The sequence below is a fragment of the Myotis davidii genome, unplaced genomic scaffold (genome assembly GCF_000327345.1).
Source record: "Myotis davidii unplaced genomic scaffold, ASM32734v1 scaffold147, whole genome shotgun sequence".
Classification (NCBI taxonomy): domain Eukaryota; kingdom Metazoa; phylum Chordata; class Mammalia; order Chiroptera; family Vespertilionidae; genus Myotis; species Myotis davidii.
Genome location: NW_006383010.1, coordinates 5646025 through 5658115, shown reverse-complemented (window position 1 = coordinate 5658115; position 12091 = coordinate 5646025). Strand labels below are relative to the sequence as shown.

The 12091-nt window shown below is 40.6% G+C and overlaps 1 protein-coding gene across 7 annotated transcripts in view; it reads right to left on the bottom strand.

The window, feature by feature from the left end:
* Nucleotides 1-200: 200 nt before the first annotated feature.
* The window catches only part of NCOA7 (nuclear receptor coactivator 7), a 119947-nt gene continuing 108056 nt past the window's right edge, over nucleotides 201-12091 (bottom strand). For 6 of the 7 annotated variants that reach the window (XM_015557821.1, XM_006778449.2, XM_006778450.2 and 3 more), the window contains exons 12-16: nucleotides 9460-9585; nucleotides 7572-7724; nucleotides 3401-3496; nucleotides 2695-2768; nucleotides 201-2325 (exon numbers count right to left, since the gene is read on the bottom strand). In XM_015557821.1, coding sequence (XP_015413307.1) covers nucleotides 2190-2325; nucleotides 2695-2768; nucleotides 3401-3496; nucleotides 7572-7724; nucleotides 9460-9585 — 585 coding nt within the window. In that variant the 3' untranslated portion in view covers nucleotides 201-2189. Of the gene's footprint in view, nucleotides 2326-2694; nucleotides 2769-3400; nucleotides 3497-7571; nucleotides 7725-9459; nucleotides 9586-10898; nucleotides 11313-12091 lie in introns of those variants that run through there. The other variant, XM_006778452.2, reaches the window with a different exon arrangement.

Sequence of the window (12091 nt, the reverse complement as noted above, 5' to 3'; positions counted from 1 at the left end):
TTTCATGAATTGGTGAGAGAAGAGGAGGATGGCTACAGGGATTGAAGAGGGTATTTGCAGCGTGGCATTAAAAATAAAAATAAAAACATGAGTGCTGGACCTTATTTAGTCTTGGCTATTTCATCATCATCTCACACAAATAAAAACTCTAGTGTCCAATAAATACCGGCTGAATGAATCCTTGGCAAAGAAAATCAGACTGAATGCATAAATTCCTTTATTGAAAATATTGGGCTAGCACTGCATTACATATATTCAATATTCATAAATGAAGGGCCACACATTTCTGATTGGGCAACACTGTTTTAAGTAGAGAACACAGCATCTGGATATGCTCTCACAAGTACGTGTAATATCATGGACTAAACTAGGTAAGAGTGAGCTATATGCAAAATGACTGTTTTGTTTGTTAATAGCATATGGTTGCAAATGGCATAAATGGTAAACGTGATCATCATGAGACATTCCTGATATCTCACACCAACACATGATTTAATGAGCAGCTTAAGGTTAAACTGCCAGTATGTTTTTCATCAAGAATTCTCAATAGAAGAACTCAGGAGAAAGCACACCCAGGCTACAGACTTCAGATTTTCAGCATTCATTTAAACTTGTATGGAATGTCAGTGGAGTTAGGTAACTGTTGATCTGACAAAAGGCCACTTGGCAATTTGTTCTCTTTTATAAACAGTCCAAAATAAGAGAATAATCTAAAGGAAATATTCTGCCCACTTAAGGCTTACATTCTAAGAACTGTTTTATTTTTCTAAATGCAGTTATATAAATACTACTTTTGTTATTAATTTTTTCCTTCCGAGATGACTGGGGATGTAAGTTATGACAGACCACCTCTCAGCTTTGGCTATTACTTGAACATGTGTTACATTAGCAGTCTTTGGCTTTCATAAAAGTCTGGCAATCAATAATATTGGTTAAACTTTAACAAGGTTTTATTATTATATTTAACAAAACAGTGTTTTATGATGTTAAAAATGGGTTGATGTTAAAAAATAGGCTTTACTTTTTGTTCCAATTTTGGTATGAATGCATTTCTTTGCATTGTTTTTTCTCAAACAAGGGAGTCTAGAGACCAAGACAATTGGGCTAATTTGATATTTTCCATTTGATATAAAATATGCAGAAATTAAAACACTCAGTCCCTTTAAAAACAGAGGCCTGTTTGATAGTGTAGAAACTTGGGGGAAATTATGTGAAAACACTATGAAAATAAAGTTTTTGTTACTAACCACAAATGATTTTGTAAGAAACAAACCATTTTCTATTCCAAAGCAGGGTTTGTTCTACTCTAGGTTCTTAAAGGTATCCACTTCTGTAAATATCAAGTCATAACTGTGAGAAATGGCTTACTCTTCTTTACACAACTATGTTCAGAGCAAGTAACTAAAAATATACCTTTTTAATGACTACATGGAAAGCTGGCCTATAACAGTCAAATCAATGAACATTGGTGATGAGTTTTCTAAAGTTCACAATTAAGCATATATATATCCATGTATATGCTGTTTAAGATCTATCACCCTAAACAATCAGGGCAAAAAAAGCTCAATATAAAACTATATAAATCAAGTGGAATTGTCGCCAAAACATAGCACACTTCTTTATTTCAAGATTTGACACATTAAAAGAAAAAAACTGGCAACACATTTTAGACAATATACTAGAAATAATAAATAAAAGTTTCCTTTAAAAAAATCATATACAAATTCCCTTGAAGTGCTGTACACTTTCAATTTTTCTAAACGAGACTAACCTTTCCCATGGCAAACAATAGTATGCTGTACATTTTGGTAATGAAAATTATGTTGATAAATACACAAGGCATGTATATATTTCCACAGTATCTTTTTTTTTTCACAGTTACCAAAAATAAAAATTGCATTCAACTCATACATCTATAAATACTCTGGTTCTTCACTGTATGGATTTGATGAAACTGGGAGTACAAGTCTCTCAACAATCTGGACTTCCAATCTCTCTGGTCAGTGTCTGCCCTCCACAGGCGCCTCCCAGGATCTCTCTGCAATGTGATCGTGCTCTGAGATGACGGCAGGAAGAACGCATGGCGGTGGGAGGAGGCAGTCTGGGCTGGGGCTTTGTCTTCCAGCCAGCTTTAGGGGAGCTGACCAAACCCTTTCCTTTTAATGTTGTATTTTAAGGCAGCCTGAATTTCACTCGAATGTCCATACCTCGAGGTCCTGAACTATGAAGTCTTCCTTTTTGGAAAGAATATCATTATTGAAAGTGCTACAGGAATTGCTTCGGCCATGGTATAAATCAGCATCTAGCCATAAACCAAATCGTCCCCTGAAAAGGTTAAAAAAAAAAAAGGGTCAACTCATTTCAATCTTAGGCGGCGCACTTTCTGTCCTCCCCTGCCCCGTTCTTCTTTCATTTATGCTACAGAGAGGCAAAAACCCTAAATTGCTTGTAAAACAAAGGGTACATTTCCTTTAATTCATTTAAGTGATCTGTCTTTCCTAAAAGGCAAGTGGTAGCAGTGCCTCATTTAGACACATAAATAAACTATTTCATCTCTCATTCTTAATGTCATGGGAGGCCACTGTCCTATCCTAATTAATGTGAGCACCAGGACTAGCTAACATCAGCTGGCACCAAGGTTTTGGTTACCACTCCAGTCAGGTGGTAAATTAGTAACAACAATGAAAACCTTACCCTCCACCACCAAGTTCTAAGGAACTTATGTCTCCATTGATAAAGTATGAGTTTTCTCCACTCCACTTAAAGACCTTAGGATAGAAACACAAGACAGAAAACAGTCATTTTAATCTGGAGTCTTAACAAAAAAAAGAAACATTCGACTATTTCCTCTGGACTACCCATTGGCAAAGAAGCACCTGACTGCCAGGCCTTCTCCACCCCAGGAGGAGACCTCCTAAGGCAGCGGTTCTCAACCTGTGGGTCGCGACCCCTTTGCGGGTCGAACGACCCTTTCACAGGGGTCACCTAAGACCATCGGAAAACACATATATAATTACATATTGTTTTTATGATTAATCACTATGCTTTAATTATGTTCAATTTGTAACAATGCAATTAGGGGTCACCACAACATGAGGAACTGTATTAAAGGGTCACGGCTTTAGGAAGGTTGAGAACCACTGTCCTAAGGGGTTATGAAGTCAGATCTCCCAGGCCATGTTCACTCTGACCTGCAATCCCTCCCTAGACTCCAGAGCAGGCAGAAGAGCAGTTCCCAAGGTCCCTGGAGGGACCCTGAGCAGTTCGTGTACTATAGTCATCCTGTTGACCCAGGCTGGAGGGAGTCCAGATGGGGTCACGGGACAGCTGCTGCTCCAACCTCACCCACACCCCGGACACTGTGACACTGGGGAAGTCAGATATTCTCCTATCTAGGTACCTTGAAATTGGGGCTAAATGTGTAGAGAAAAGTTTCGCCTGTGCCGTAATAGTGGTCACTGAACTTGAAAGGATGAGTGGCATATGCTCCGAAAATCTGTTAAAAAAAGAAAGAAAGAAATATTATCTACTTTCAAACCTAAACCACCCAAAGACTTTCTGAAATGTGTTAACACAATCCTGAGATCTCATTTTACCTCTTTCAGCAAAGACCCTTACTAAATTGGAGCTCTTAAATAAGGACCACCAACACAGAGACACAGCAAATGTCCCCAGCTCTAACTAGAATCCAAGAGGCTCAGAGAACTTATTTGTCAAAGGCCAACAACTGTTTCCATGTTAAAAGACTTCCAAAGTGCACCAGGGAGACAAGTTTCCTTTAATGACTGCAGCCAACACAATGGGAACATTAAACAAGAAGCATCTTGCACGCAGAAATGAGTGGTTGAGAGAACAAAGTCAAATCTTTTTCGTTTTATAAGTGGAACTGTAGCCAGACATTTTCCCAGAGAAAATCAATTTTTCTCTTTTGATTTGTAAAAATGAGTTCTCAACATGCTTACTAAAACTATCCTTAACATGACTGATCAACATATATCTTGGTTCAAATTGGCTTTTAAGAAAAAGCCAACAGTTCCATAGACTACAGGCTTTAAAGGTGATTTTGATATATTAGAATCAATGGTTCTTCTATTTTTCCTTGTTGGGGGTTGGAAGGAGCAGCGTTTTCAGACGTAGCATGTCTGCAGCCTCAGCGTCCTCTGCTTCTGCTGGGATCCTGGTCAGTAGTGTTAGGAGTGAGGGTTGGCAAGAGTGAGCCTATGTGTTTTCAAAAATGTAGGTAATTCTGATATAGCTTCTATTCCAAATCCCTATTGAGAAATGCTGCCTTTAAATGGGGGTTATCTGGAAAACGTAATTTTTCAAAATTATTTTAATTGAATTCTAATCATTGTGGAATCTCAGTTCCTGGCTCCTTGAAATGCTAAAAATTAGGTAGAGGAGAAGTCTAGAAACCCTTTCTAACCAATCGTCCCCTGAAAAGGTTAACCAAACCTTTCCATACTTCCTGCTACCAAACCTTCCCAGTTTGCTGCTAAGAATAAACGAAAGCAAAACTAACAAAAAGGTAAAAAATCCATTCCCTTCTTCTGAGGATCTTCCAGTAAAAGAGCTAAAATTCAATTGAGCTGGGCATCTATCTTTAAAAGCATGTGCTAAAATATAACAAGGGCAATGGCCATACATGGAATACAGTGGGCCCCCTCCTGATCAATGAACAGAAAAAGGCATCCTTACTTTTTTATCCTCCACAAGAGTCTAAATAATTAGATTCTTTCTTTGCTAAACTTTTCTTAGCAACATGGAAATCTGTTTAAGGACCAGGATTGGATGAGACTAGGGAATTAATATTGATTTTGTTAGGTACTAGTACATAGCATTGTGGTTATATAAGAAAATGTCCATTTTATATTAACTTTTCTATTAACTTTTTAGAAAATTATACAAAATAATATGCACATAATAGTACTGTTGGATCTATAACACATAAAAATTTAATATATTAGGCAATGTCAGGACACAGGAATCCATGAGAATAACTGAAGACAGCCAGAAGTGGTAAAAGGAAGGTTAATGTAACAAAACTGGTAAATATATGTTTGCTCTCCTTTCTTCTTTCAGCTTCTTTAGTAGATAAAAAAAATTATATAAAGTAGTCATGACAATTTATTGATGGGTTTATGATATATATCAGTGTAATATGTACAAAAATTACCATAGAAAGTGGAATGATATAAAGGCAGCAACTGCCCTGTCTGGTTTGGCTCAGTGGATAGAGCATCGACCTGCGGACTGAAGGGTCCCAGGTTCGATTCTGGTCAAGGGTTTAAAAAAATAAAATAAAAATAAAGGCAGCAACTTTGAGGAGAGCTTCAGAGCTCTGAGCTTATGGTCTGTCTCTTCCCCTGGAGGTGGAGCTCGGGACTCTGCAGAGCTGGGGGCTAGATAAATAATCTTGTTTTATGAGCAGGATGTGGGGCAGGCAGAAGCTGGTCTTGGCTCACCTCACCTGACATGACACGTCTGCCCACAGGCTGGGACAGTGGCAGGAGAAACCCCTGTGTTCTCAGCCTCCCAGGCCCGGGTACAGCATCTGTCCTATGAGTAGGGGCAGGTGGATGAAGAGAGCGCTTTACCTCTAGGCCACACAGATATGGAATTTAGCTCCTGAAACGGTGTTCTCGGTCAAGGGCTGGCGACTTGCCCCTAGAGAAGGTGTATCATAACCCTGGCCTGGGAGAGGGAGCCCCACCTTCTGTCTGTCAGTCTGAACTGGGGGTGAGTGGAGGCAGCAGGCTGTGCTTCAAGTGCCACTGAAGCTCACCATTACCGAAATTCGTTATATTTGCTTGAATGAATGTTTTTTCACTCGTATGCCCTGAGGACAATTTCCAGAGACTTTATGTGATGACTATTTTCGTAATTCCCACGAGTATGGCTGTTTCACTGGGGACTGCATCTGCAGAGTTCCTTCCTGCTGCCATTCTGCATAGGTAATATTTTTATATTAAAATGTTCATTTCCAGAGAAATTTATAACTACTGTTCTACCATGTTCCCAAACACAGCAAAGCCACAATCTTGCCTTGCGGGTAGATGGGATGGGGTAAGAAAGTTAGGTGTCTTCAAACAGTACCAGTGGCTTGAGAGTACCAGATTCTGTAAGGTCCACCCTTGACAAGCAGTGTAGAGGCATTCTTTACATATGTGCTAACAGGAAGCTGGGTGGAGAGAAAGCTGGGTGGAGATGGGTTTCATCAGCACTTGCCCCAGGCAGCCAAGACATTCCCCAACAAGTGTGTTATCTTATGTGAGGATTTATGTCTGTAGTCTAAAGCCATCTAGCCTTATCACATCTAAAACACTGCACCCGACCTCTCAAACATCTCACTAAATCCCTAAGTAATTCTACTTTAAACCTCTGTTTTTACTATTTTAATTTTTGACTTGACTCTACCCACTATTCAGCTGAATCATGGTTAAGTATATTAACCAGGAAACAATAATAGTAACAATGATAACATCTAAACTCCTCCAGAACTCCTAAGCTGCAATAGTCACAGGAACAAACCCAGTTGAGAAAGAATGCCTCAATACCCCATTTCTCTGTTAATGTTTCCCCAAGGCAAACTATGACAGTAAAGATCTATTTCCTCTAAAATGATCACAATTATATGGCTTCACAGCAAGCTCTTCAATGCTTAATAGTGTCCTACATGTAATAGGCATTCATTATACATTTTATGAATGAATGAATGAATGGCTGTTGAATAAAACCTGCTTCAATACCAGAAAGAGAGAAGAAGAGCATCTATATCTTAAAAAATGTAAAGGAATTTCTTCTTGGTATACAATACACACAAAACAGAAATAAAGAAAGAACAGACTTGAAAGAGACCTTCCTTCTGTGAAGCAGGAGCCTGACTGGGTGTTAGATAAAAGATTCCAGGGAAGATTCTACTTGCATTCCAAGATGATTGAGGTGAGGAGTACTAGTAGGTAGATGGGGAAATATCTAGATTTCACCAGTGCCTCCAAGACCGACCACCACAGAGGTAAAAGTGCAATGAGCCACAGCAGAGCAGTCTCCCTGCTGTTTCATAACAATTGGGCTCTTCCAGTACAACACACTACGGCCTTGTCTAGCTCTCCATCTCAGCAACCATTCAGGCAAGGTTTGTGGGTACTACTTCAGCCACCTGAAAAAGTCCTGGTAAGGCACTAGAATTTCTTTCTGCAGTTACCACCAAATCCAGACTTGACTTTCTCCAACTATTCCAGCTTTAGGTTGCAGAATATGATTAGAGTTTTCTACTGTATGGTAAGTACATGTAAAAAACTCCTCAGAATGTGACTGTACTTGGAGATATGCTCCATTTTCTTTGTTTAGAGATGCATTTTTGAAGTGTGACTTAATAATTGGGATTTACTCCAAAACACTCCAGCAAAGAAAAACCAATAAAGAAAAGGCAGATGAAGCTTATGTGGCAAAATCCTGCTAACTTGTGGGATCTGGGTGATGGGAGTTCCTGGTACTCATCTCTACTGTTGTGTAGCTTTGAAAATCTTTATTTAAAAAGAAATGTTTTCTAAGAGAGAAAGAAGCCTCACCTGATTATCCATGTCTTTGATAACCAGCAGGACAGGACTGTCTAGCGATGCTGATTTCCGATAGAGGGTTTTCAAGCTGGTCCCGTGCTCCAATGTGCTATACGCGAGTCTCCATGGATACCCTTGTACCCTGGCTGGAAGGCGTCGGGCCAGCTACGAATCCAAAGATGGACATGTAAATAGACAATTCACCCACAAACCACTCATGAGCTTGAGGCACAAAGGACATGCCTTGGATCAAACTTAAAATTACACTGATTTACATACTGTTCCCCTTTACTCTGGGCAATTATTTACTACTATAAACCAAGGGAGAAAAGGGGAAGTTACTCGTTGGTGGTGTTGACCTTGGCAGGACTGTGCCTCCCCGAGCACAGTATAACTCTCAGGGGCCTGACTGTGGGGTCACTATGCCATTATACACTGGGGGTAGAGCACCTACCTAGCTTGATAGCGAAGCATGAATTATTGGACATATGCTCTCCGTTTTACTCTTCAGCCTGGCTTTCATCAAACAGTTCATGTTTCTCCAATTGTTCTTTCTACTAGTAAACCCTCGCAGGCTCAGAGCTGCTACTGACAACTGCAGTTTCCCACAGAAGTGACAAGAAAACTGTTTTATGCTGGCAGTCAGATGTAGTCTGTCCTCAATCCATCGGAATCTTTCACTACATTAACATTTCACTTCAGCCTGATGGCCATGAATACCAATAGTGCATCTCTCTTCAAAAATACTAACGGAGGAGACTGCCGAAGCCTTCAGAATGCTGCCTATCATTCCCATATCAGAACAAACCCCATTTCTGCAACTGCTTGGTCAAATCTCTTGGCTTTCCTGGGCCTTTGCAGACTCATTTGTAAATTGAGGGAGTTACACTTAATGATTCAGTCAGGTCTCTGAGACTCAGGTCTATGCTGCCTGATGGGGGAAGTGGAAGAGGTTCCTGACTCAAGGTCAAATGCAAGCACATTATATAGCATTTCATTAAAAGGAAGTAACATTTTCAGAAAGCATCAAGTAAAACTACAGAAAAAGGAAAACTTTTCCTAGGGGTAGGTAGTTTTCATAAAGCAAATGAAATATGTTTGCTAAATGGTTTTTACTGAGCCTGATAAATTAAAAACAAACACTGGAACTCTGCAGTAATCACTAGGATAAATTTGGGTCCTAAGTGTGTTAGTTTAGAACACTTTAAATATTGGTTTGAGCCGTAGCCAGTTTGGCTCAGTGGATAGAGCGTTGGCCTGCGGACTGAGGGGTCCCAGGTTCAATTCCGGTCAGGGGCATGAACCTTGGTTGCGGGCACATCTCCAGTGGGGAGTGTGCAGGAGGCAGCTGATCGATGTTTCTCTCTCATCGATGTTTCTAACTCTCTGTCTCTCTCCCTTCCTCTCTGTAAAAAATCAATAAAACATATTTTTTTTAAAAAATATTGGTTTGAGGCCCTGCCCAGGTAGCTCAGTTGTTTAGAGTGTTGTCCCACTACACCAAGGTTGTGGGCTCATTCCTGGTCAGGATATATGAAGAATCAACCACTAAATGCATAAATAAGTGAAACAACAAATCAAAATCTCACTCTCTCTTTTTCTCTCCCCTTCCTGTCTCTCTCTCAAATCAATTAAAAATTGTTTTGAAAACAAGACATGGCATTTTGTTCAGGTTTGAGAGAGGGCTGTAGTGTCTGGCCAAGACTGCACACTCCTGAGAAGGCAGCAGGGAGACCATAACCTTTGGGAAGCAGAGAAGGGGACTCTGGCCTTGGTTAAGCTGCTGGTCTTCATCTAAAACCTGGCTCATCCCTCACCCGGAAGGAGAGCAATGTGCTCAGGGTGGGGACATGCTTCTTAAGGCTGGAAGCCCCCATCCTCAGCCCCCTGGGAGGACCACCTGCTCGATGTGCATGTTCTCCAGGAGCGCGCTCTGGGGCTGCAGAATCGGCAGGGCTGTCTCGTCATCGTCTTCATAGTAGCTGCACGTGCTCTTCCTGCGCTTCGCCTCCTCAACAGTGATGATCTGAAATGCAGAAGTCAAGTAAGTTAAAACAAAACAAAAACCAGAAAAACCCTGATGTCTGCTTTACCGTAGCCAGCTAAAACCAACCTCAGGTACACAATATCCCGCAACATGTGGAGTTTTAGCAGCAGGACAGAAATTGAACCGGGACTTTGGGAAATGGTTAATTTTTCAATTTCAGAACAAATGCAGAATTTAACATGGTGCAGCTGAGGCACTTAATATGTACAAATTAAAGTTGCAAGTTTTCCCTTTGATTATTGCTGTCGACTGCTCCGTCCTGGAACAAGAATTATGTGTAAACTCCACAAGCAACTTACGCCCTTGAACTGCCCCTAGTAATTCCCCTTTGACTTGCATCTAAATTTGAATTAAGGGACCAATCAGAGATCATTCTATGAGTAAGTCTTCTATAAATAGGGACATTGGGACGATAAGATACTTCTTTAAAATTAAGACTCCTACTAATGTTTTCTCTTAAGATTGTGCACATAACAACCAACCCTGATAGAAATGACAAATGGTAACAGCTACCGGAGTAACAATCCAAAGAAACACAAATTTAGTCTAAAAGACAATTAGGTTATGATTCTTTGTGTACAGTTCAGGAGCTAAAAAAGTAGTCTCTCCTTCAAAAGTGAGAAGTGATGCACACAACATTATCCCATTATAACTATGCTTATGAACTACCAAAATCAAGTTCACCTTAAGATGTTTTTTTTTCCCCCTCCTAAAGTCTGGATAAATCACTGAATTATTTTTAAATTAAAGACACAGATAAAGTGACTAATTCACTAAAATTCCTGCATATCAGTATTAATGACTTTTGCATTATAGAGAAAAACATTTAAGTTATACATAGTAAAAGTTGTCAGACAACGCACTACTTGATTTCCAAAATGCACAGTCATGGATATAAAGCACCTGCCATTGCCTGAGCCAGATTTACAGGTAAGGAAATTAGCTTACACAGGCTACCATCTTCTCAAGGGGAAATTCTTAAAGGAAACACTATCAAAGAATCACAAACCCAGCATCTCCAATGCACTACATGAAGCACGTATTTTTTTGTGAACTCTACATTTAACGTGGGTTCAAAATGAAGCTGTGGAAAGCAAAAATCAAATATGAACACTTTTACTCCAAAGAGAGGGGCAAACCACACCACACCCATCTTTAAAACCAATAAAATACCTGCTGGGGTTGAAATGCCTGCACAATCCTTTCTAATCAAGGAAGCATTTCAAAACACAGCGTGGCAGACCTCTGAGGATTCCCAGGCACCTCATTCGCTCTCGGGGACTCCAACGTACCTTCACAAAAGGTTCTTGGTTAGGTCTGGCACAATAGAAAATCTGAATGTCCAAGGGCAATCTTCGGACCCTCATCCTGAGGGTGAGAACTGCCTGCTTGCTTTCTAAGGAGGAACAGGTTTTTTCTCTGCCTGCTTTCACACCACGGTTCCTTGTAACCACGCTGAGCTACAACTGTTTTTGCAGTATCTCGTTTCCTGCATGGTTGGGTTTCTGTTTCCCTTAGGAGAGGGTTCAACATTTCTACAGGAACACACCCAAATTAGGATTGAGGACAAACACACACTTCCTGTCAGGCAGAGCTGGGAGGCTGTAAAATGACACTTTCACCTTTGAAACGGTGGTTTCCTAACGGTGGTACAACAAACCGCATTGTTTTCTTCTTTTTTCTTTTTCTTCTTAAATGCGTTTTCCTAACCGTCCTTTTTGGCTAAGCCAGCTTTCCTGACCCGCCTTCCCGGGCTTTTTTCAGCACCTTCTCTAAAGCTAAACCTCCATGTTCAACTTTACGTAATTTCCCTGACATCAGCTGGAATCTCAGGGGAAGGATGAAAGCGAGCCTTTACCCCAGCGAGCGAGGCTCACTGTACTTAGAACAATGGCATTTCACTTCAGTTCCGTGTGTTAAGTGTGCGCAACTTAAAAGAGTGGGAAAACATCTGCTTCATGTGAGCCTGGGGAACATGTCACTTTAGATTCATTTTTTTTCAGAACAGCTGGGGAAATAATTTTAAAAAACGCAAAACTTTTTACTTTTTAGGATATTATCTTTTTTTAAAGGTTTTAAATTTATTGGGGTGACATTGTTTAATAAAAGTACATAGTTTCAAGAGGACAGTTCTATAATACATCCTCTGTATATGGCCTTGTGTGTTTACCACACATTTAGGATATTAATCTTAATGACTAAGAAGCATGATGAGACGTGCTCTACTCCTCAGATCTGAGGTCAGGGCGTGGAAAGAAATGCAGAAAGCCCTGGCTCGGTTTTCAGTGATCTTTCTGTGCCAGACCCCAAACGGCCTTTTGGTCCTGCTGAGGGGATGGGCATAGCTCATCCTGGGTCGGATCCACAAAAGGACTCTGGCAGGTACCTGTGATCAGTCCCGGGCTCGCCAGGACTTACCCTCAGTGCAAGAGCCTAGGCACGATCTGGGGCAGAAGCACTGGGGTTCTGTGCCAGGGAGACGGCA